Source organism: Eurypyga helias, unplaced genomic scaffold (genome assembly GCF_000690775.1).
Source record: "Eurypyga helias isolate BGI_N326 unplaced genomic scaffold, ASM69077v1 scaffold35365, whole genome shotgun sequence".
Lineage (NCBI taxonomy): Eukaryota > Metazoa > Chordata > Aves > Eurypygiformes > Eurypygidae > Eurypyga > Eurypyga helias.
Genome location: NW_010251453.1, coordinates 15,184 through 23,451, shown reverse-complemented (window position 1 = coordinate 23,451; position 8,268 = coordinate 15,184). Strand labels below are relative to the sequence as shown.

Sequence of the window (8,268 nt, the reverse complement as noted above, 5' to 3'; positions counted from 1 at the left end):
AGCAGATGTTGCAGTTCTCTGATTTTTTTCTTTAATCACAGCAATGGTAAGTCCACCAATGCCAAATGCAATGTCTGTGTAATTACCATTCTGCACAATCATAACCTGAGGCAGATATGTATATCATTAACTCATAAGACCACATTTTGAAAAAAATAGACACCAAAATATTTGAGACCGCCATCAATATTACTCTCCTGCTTTTACGCTGGGCATGAGTCAGCATGCTCTGTCCTCTCCAACGAAAAAGAACAAAATTAAAAGCCAACCAACCACAACTACATTTATCTGCAGAGCTCCATTCCCATCTAGGAAAGAAATTGGACTATACCCTGACTTTGCTGATAGGGTGTCGGAAACATTTGTTGTCACCCGTCTCGCTCAGGGTGATGGCGTAGAACTGTCCTTTGTTCAAGTAGGTCATGGGCCCCTCCCCTTGCTTCTGACGCAGGGATTTGGTAGCTTCTAGAGTATACTGAAAAGTGCTGCTGAAAAGACAGGGAGAGAAACACCAACAAAATCCATATCACTTTCTCCTTTTCTTCTCTTTGTCCCCATTTATTATGTATTTCATGCATTGTATAAGCAAGGCATTAGAAGCTAATAAGAAAATTCCAGGAAAAGGTCACACAGGTATTTAAAAATGCAATTGTCTTTTTCAAGTTCATCAGATCTGGCAATCAAGCGTAAAACTATCTGGACTGTAAGTCTCTTGGACCAAAGACTACATCTTTTACTTTCTCTGAAAAGAACCATCATGGAGTACAAGACTACGTACGCCACAGTGAGAGTGTCAAGTACCAGGAGTGAACTCAGTATGATTTGCAGGACATCAGCTACCTCCACAGGCATTTAAATTTACAAGTGTCAGAGAAAGATAAATTAAAGAAAAAAAAACCCACAGAACAAAACTTATTGCAAAAGATGGACGCAGAGAATAGAAAGTCCCACTGCTACTTTCAGCACAGGGCAGAGAAAGAATACAACCAGAAGGGCCAGTAGGTTCATTTGTTTAAAGACAAGGTGCAATCAAGGCTTTTCTTTTTTTTTTTTTTTTACAAGCCTTCTTTTCAAAATTAATCAGGCAGAACAAAGTACCTACATTTAGTTGTATCTGCAATCAAGTAACCTCCCTTTAGAAAAATAAGAGAAAACCAGAGTTTGCTCCTGTGTTGGAAGTCCTGTTGCAGAAAAGATCACAGGAGAACTTTCCACCTTTAATGCAGTTGTCAAACCATGAAAAGTTAAAGTTCCATGAACTAGTGAACTGTTAGCTGAACACAGTTCTCATAGAGAACTGTCACAGCCTCTTCCAGCTGCCTCCTCCAATAACGGGCTTCAACAGTAATCCAATAAAAACGATGCCTGCAGCTCCTCACATTCTCTTAAGTGAAAAATAATGTGAACTTTGCAAAATAAATCTTCTCTTCAAACTGCATTTGGTCACCACAGGAAGCTTAATACAAGGAGTCACTTGCAGGATGTCCTCACAAACTGGAGATACAGAGGAAACATTTTCACAAAGGTCCTAATTCAGCAAAGTATGTAAGCAGTGCTGGAGTAGAATGAAAAGGACAAAAATGCTGGTCCAGAACAACAGTGTATTCTTAACTTTCTAGTTCAAACAAATAGTATGGATCATCGTAACACTGACATAGCAATATGGGGGAAGACAAAAACATTTTTAAGTATGCAATGGAAAAAAAAATCACTATAATATATGAATAATAGTAACATTTAAATCCCCAATTGAAGAGAAGGTAGAGGAAAAAAAATTAACCTGATCCATTATCTTTCCATTCAAAGGAAAACCTTTCAGACAGTTTAATATCAATTATTTACTTTACCATCAAGACAATTTCTAAGGTTCTTTTTATTACTCTAGCTTATAAATGGAAATCCAATCATTTTTCCAGTTCCTTAAAAGCTATAAACCAAAGCAAAACTAAAGTAAAAAGCAAACACTAATCTACACCCATCCAATGCACCGATGGCAGTCCCAGAGCCTCTCAACAACGCGGCTGCTGCCAACGCAAAGGGTCGCGTGCGCAGCGGAAAGGCAACACGGAGGGAACTGCAGTCCCCTCTGCTGTTGCCCCTCTGCAGCACACAGTGTGCTGCCCTGTGTGCAAGGGGAACAGAGGCTCTGCCAGCGCTGGCAAGCAGTACGGCCCCATCCGAGCGGACCGGAAGCTCAGAACGACTGATGCTGCAGACCCCGCATCCACTCCCCTGTGTACACCTGTCCCATGGACTGATGGTCCATTAGCAGCGCGGGCACATCCTCCAGTTTAGCATCACACAAAGGGACTGCCGTGCTGCAAGACTGCTGCGCAACACATACCACAGCACGCCACGTACCCTGGGAGATGTTCCTCAAAACCAGGCAGGAGACCTAACTAGAGCGTGTGCTGAGAGGGCTTAGGATGAACCCAAGTCAGGCACACCGTGTCTTAACAGAGCTGCCTACAGTCTGCCACGGTCTGGTCTTCTGTTTCTTGGCATTCTGTATGCTTCACAAAGACGTCAAAAATTGTAAATCCCAGACACACTGCACCCGGCCAATTTTGCAGTAGCTGTGTGGTGCCTCTTGGGAATTTTCTTCTTGTTCACAGCTGGCAATCAAAGTGTGTCCCATAGCAGGAGGATTACTATTACCCTTAAAACTCACTGCAGCCTCTCAAATGAATATACTACGATTCTGAATCTCACTGCAAGTCTTAACTAAAGCCCCGTGTAGTCATTAAGGGATCTTCCGTTAGGCCTCCAATTACTTTCACATTCACTACTGCTTTTTTTCAATCTGAACCTTTCCTTTCTGAGCACACATCGCTTCCAGTTAACTCCCAAGAAAGACCGATTTAATTTTTCTTAGTGTGCATTTGGAGGTTTCATTCTTCTTAGTGTGCATTTGGAGGTTTCATTCTAACGTGGATGTGGGCCACAGTATGAAAAACAATGTCTGAGAATTATTAATGATGCCAATGCTTCAGGATTCAATTTTATAAATATCCAGTGTAGTAAGTGAGCAGTCTTTGCTAAATATCTGTTTCATATGTGCTGCCTATATAATGACTCAGTTCTGAGCTCACCGCAGTTAATGATGATTTTAACATCCCTCAGAAGAAAGATCAAGTTGTAAGGAACCTCCACTACAGAAGTAGTCATATGCCTACTCCAGACAGGAAAAATACATAGGCATGTTCCTGTTTCTAAAGCAAGAGTAATGTCTCAGATCTAAACATAACTATTCACAAGCATGGAATGAAGCATCAGCTTAAGAACTTTACTGATCGCAGTCTTTACTAGTGAAAGTGACGCTGCAGCGTTTGCCCATTCTACACATGCATTTTTCTGTGCTTAGGGAGGACACAACTCCTGTCAAACTTCAATTTTCAAAACTTTTAAATTTTTTTTTCTTTTAATTCTTAGGGGTTTTTTTACAAGGTTTGTAATAGACACTTCATTTATACTGTATTATTGGTAAACATGAATACCTAAGCAAGCAGTGTAAAAAGGCAGAGGGTTTTGCAGAAAACCCACTAGGAGTAACTAGAAAAAAACCAGAAGGGAAAAATAAAGACAGGAGTTCCATAAGGTTGGTGGAGCCAGTTCAACAACCCTGGACATCTGATTTGTGCATCCTGCCATCCTGAAAGGTGGGGAAGATTTTCCATGACCTGGATGTCAAAGCCGTGGCCTGTTACCTGGGGGGCCTCTCTTGACAGTTTTAATCTCACATATCCCCCAAGGGGCTTCAGAGGGGTTATTAACTTAAAACAATGCTGAAGGAAGATAGCAGATGAAGACACAAACCCGTCAGATTTGAAAACTAACATGTGCAGGAGAGGGGAAGAGTGGTGCTGGGCAGCGTCAAGGGAGTCCTGCAGGTGCCCCAGGGTGATGAAGGGGAGGGAGGGAAGTGGACACAGGCACCCTCTATACATTCCTACGTGATGCTAGTCAACACATGCCAAAGCTCATGCCATACCTTGTTTGTTCGTAAATATATTCTTCAGCCCCCACGGACACACTGCGATACTTCTGAAAAATAAAAAATAATAAATATAGCTTAATAAAATCAAAAGGTAAATACCAACAAGAGTAGAATTATGTGAGGACCCCTCAGAAGAAACCGTCAACCACTTAAAACTCAAATTCCCTAAAAACGAGGGTGTCCCTGAACACAGCAGAAGGGTCAGAACTAGATGTCTTTAAGGTCCCTTTCAACCCGAACCATTCTGTGATTTTCCATGGTCTTTATACCAGAACTGACAGAGGTATTTCATTTAGGTCAAACTTTTAGAGTTTTTCATAATCTAACTCCTGCAGAAATGTAGCTGAAAAATATCTTCTGCCTTATTAAAGTCCTTGCCTACACATTAATATATTCTAAACAATTCTGTAAAAATGTATCATCTCAAAGATAATTTCAAATGAATTTTCAAATGAAACCATAGTTTTCCTAGAGACTTCACTTTTTGTTTTGTTTTGCTTTATTTAAAAATATTTGGGTGGTCAGCTGCCCTTAAGGCCTACAATGAAATGCTGACCAAAATTTCGACCATTCTACCGTCTGTTTTGAACAGGAGTGGTGACGCAGGCGGAGAAAATATTTTACCTTCATTATAAGATTCTGTTCGAATGTAATGCACGCTTTACCAGATGAAAGGAGACCTACAGTCACTCTTGAAAAAACGAAAACACGTCTATCAAAAAGAAAAATTACATCAAGAGGTGGAATTGTGAAAAAAACTGAAACCTTGTTGCACAGACTAAGCAAGGACTTGTACTCGGTCCTCCTGAGCACACGAGCCCGTTCACACTCTGCCGTGTCAGCCTTGCTGCTTCTTCTTGGTTTGCCTTTTGCCCAAAACATGGTTTTGCTGATGTTTCTCTGATTCACTGACGGATCGTTACATTTAATCTCCAGGATTTCTTTTGTGATCACCAGTTAACAATTATAAGCTGTTTTGTTTCCAGAAGTGTCAAGTCAGGCAATTTTGAAAAGAGTTTTTAATTTTACCTTATGCACAACTGTGCCACAACAAATATCTGGTCAGATACAAAAGTGCAAAGGCATGATGTACCGGTTAGGAATATTTTTCCTGAAGATCAAAGTCAAGGATCCATGAGCAGTAACACAGAGAAGCCAAATACCTTATGAGATCTAACATCTGAGGGGTATTACAATAAAGATGGCCTCGTGGCATTCCAGCCACATTTTATATGAAGACTAAAGGTTGGCATTGTCAAAACCGTTCAATTTACTTACCTATCCTTGAAAATTTTGTCTATACTATAAGTGATTAATAAACAATGCACAGCTATGTAAGAATATGAAAGAGATGAGAAAGGCATATTCTTTTTTTTTTTTTTTAAATTGTATGCAAAGAACACAAGTGACTGACCAAAGCGTCCACTACCACAGGGAACTATAAAACCTCAGCACTCCTTCAGTGTAACAGAACTAAATCACCCAATAAACATTTTGAAACAACTTAATACATATTCATAACATCTTAAAAACTGGGCAGGTATCAGCATATCTACTCAGCCAAACCCAGCCATTCTCACCAAGTGAATAGGAAAACTAGCAAGAACAACTGTATTCCGACTTTAAACACTCATCTAGCACAAGTTTCTCTTGTGGTATGTTTTGAATTTTTACTCTCCCCACCCCTGCTTGATAGAGCTGTCCGTACACAACAGCACACGGCTGGAGAAGCAGCCAGAGCACCGCAGGGGCGAAGCACGTCATGGGATTTGGGGAGTTGAGAAAAAACAAAGAGACAGGCTAAGTGCTGAGTGGGAAAGCTCTTCCTGCTCACATACCACATGCATGTGAGCACTGGGAGCTGGAAGGCCACTAACAGTGGCACACACCCCAGCTAACAGCTACAGACGGACCCAGTACGCCTTAGTTGTTCAGTCTCCCTGTACGGTTACCAGGGGAGGTGAGGAAGGAGAGGAGTGAGTGTACCTGTTAAACCATTCCACCCACTTTTGGCAATTGGATTTGAACTGCCTCTCTCCCCAGGCTGCAAAGAATGCCTAGATGACAAGTATTGTACCTTGCTATTAACCCATCATTAAAAAAAGAAAAATATCAAAAAAAATATTATCACTGTAACAAAATTACCATAATACGAAGTTTGGGACACAAAATATTACCATGGCAACAAAAATCACCATAACACGGAGTTTGGGATGCGCGGCCAACGTACAGATGTAAATTCCATTTTTACCTCCGACTTAACCAACTTGGCACACCTGACAGCACTTTGCACAGCACGGGCTGACTGCACGGGCAGCTCTCAGCACCGTGTCTCACAGCAAACCAGCGTTAACGGGATCACTCAGCTACAGCATCCCAGGGGAAGCCACAGGTACGGTACTACCAGATTCCCATAATAAGCCATTTACCAGTAACAATGAAAAATAGCTGAAATGGTGTGATTTGATAATGCAGAGCAGTGTTTCTAGTCCAAGGTTTGATCTTGGTGATTTTTCAATGGCAAGGGAGATTTCTTCAATAATTTTTCAGTTAGTTGACCTAATTGTGTTCTATATCTGAAAATGGATTTCACCTCCAGACATCCTGACCTACAATGCTTGTGTGGAATCAACCTAATCTTCTGTAATACATGCAACAAACACAGTAAATTTCTTATATGTTCAGTCAGAGTAACTCAGCCTTAACATCACCTGCCTTGTACCTTTGTTACATTTATCATTTCGTAGGGTTGGAGGAGAAAATCCGAGGAGAGTTTAACTACCTAATATCTCAAATTACTTGCAGAGGTACTGTCAGCTTTAAATTATTTTTACCTTTTTACATTTCTGGCTTGTTTGCATTATTCTGCAGCAGGCAAAAGCAGCCAGAGGGCACCCACCATATTAAAGCTGACTTTATAATTACTTCACCTCAGCACAAAGTGTAAAATAGTTACAAGGCTATTGTAACTTGTCTCTCTTCTCCCCCTCATTCCACTAAATCTTTCCCTGCCTGTTCACTTCTTAATTCCCCCCTAGTCACCAAATTCTACTTGTTTTTCTCACCTTCCCGTGTTGCAGAGGAGAGCTTAGTGCAACAGACAGCTCCTGAATAAAGTACTTGGGTTTATCAAGCAGCAGAGGCTGACATCGCTCAGTGCACTTTCAGAACATTAAGGATTTCCCAGTTACAAAGTGGCTGCTATGTGTTACACGTCTGAATAGATCAAAGGCAGATCTTGTTAATGGGGAACAGATCTTCTTTCAGAATGGCAACTACCCTCTACTTGGCACAGTACCCCAGAAGAGAAAAGATCAGTATTTACTATTCTCAGAGTTTCCAATAAGCGACTTCAAAACTGTCTTCTGAAACACCCCATGATGCTCCCCTATAATCAGAGCACAGACCAACAAGAACCTGGCAAGCAGCAGAGATGAATTTGTTGAAACAAGCATCACTGTTCTAATGGCTCTTGTGGTCAGCTCAAAGCTCCTTATCTTGTTTACAGCTTTTTATTGAGTTCTTAATGCTAATTTGAGGTGAAAAACTTACTTCTGTTCCTCCATCTTTGAAGGTGTCGCTGTACGTGCTGTCAGGAGTACTGCGCTGGTCGTCTTTGAGATAATTTGTGTGGGGAGCAATGTTGGACACTTCGTATGGTTCAAAGATAACCCCGCGGTGCTCCTCATTTTCTCCTCTTGCATAGTGTGCTTGCGGGGTCATAAAAACAGGGGTGAACTCCTCTGCTTTAACCACAGTCACTCCAGTCCCCGTGATGGGCGTTGAGCTCCCAGACACATTTGTGTTGTACTCCCTTTTGGACGACTCCAAAGGATCTTGGTTCAAGGAAAGGTTAACCGGCACTGTCTTCAGGACTTGCACACGGTTCTCTCCCCCGCTTAAATTACTCTGAGCTTCCGTGGTATTAAGACAATTTCTGTGAGACAAAACCAATAACTGTTATGAACCGTTCTGATAGAGTAAATCTCCTCCTTAAATAGCGTGTTGTACTCCCTTTTGGACGACTCCAAAGGATCTTGGTTCAAGGAAAGGTTAACCGGCACTGTCTTCAGGACTTGCACACGGTTCTCTCCCCCGCTTAAATTACTCTGAGCTTCCGTGGTATTAAGACAATTTCTGTGAGACAAAACCAATAACTGTTATGAACCGTTCTGATAGAGTAAATCTCCTCCTTAAATAGCTTCATGTTCTTAAATGGCAGGGAACTAGATCTTTCCCTTCTGATAAACCATTGCCCTAAGTAGTACACT

General features: G+C 41.4%; 1 protein-coding gene across 1 annotated transcript in view; it reads right to left on the bottom strand.

The window, feature by feature from the left end:
• Window positions 1–331: 331 nt before the first annotated feature.
• The window catches only part of LOC104509935 (grainyhead-like protein 2 homolog), a gene marked incomplete at both ends in the record, with an annotated part of 12,588 nt that continues 4,651 nt past the window's right edge, over window positions 332–8,268 (bottom strand). The window contains 3 exons of the mRNA XM_010152036.1: window positions 332–488; window positions 3,992–4,044; window positions 7,550–7,934. Coding sequence (XP_010150338.1) covers window positions 332–488; window positions 3,992–4,044; window positions 7,550–7,934 — 595 coding nt within the window. The remainder of the gene's footprint in view (window positions 489–3,991; window positions 4,045–7,549; window positions 7,935–8,268) is intronic.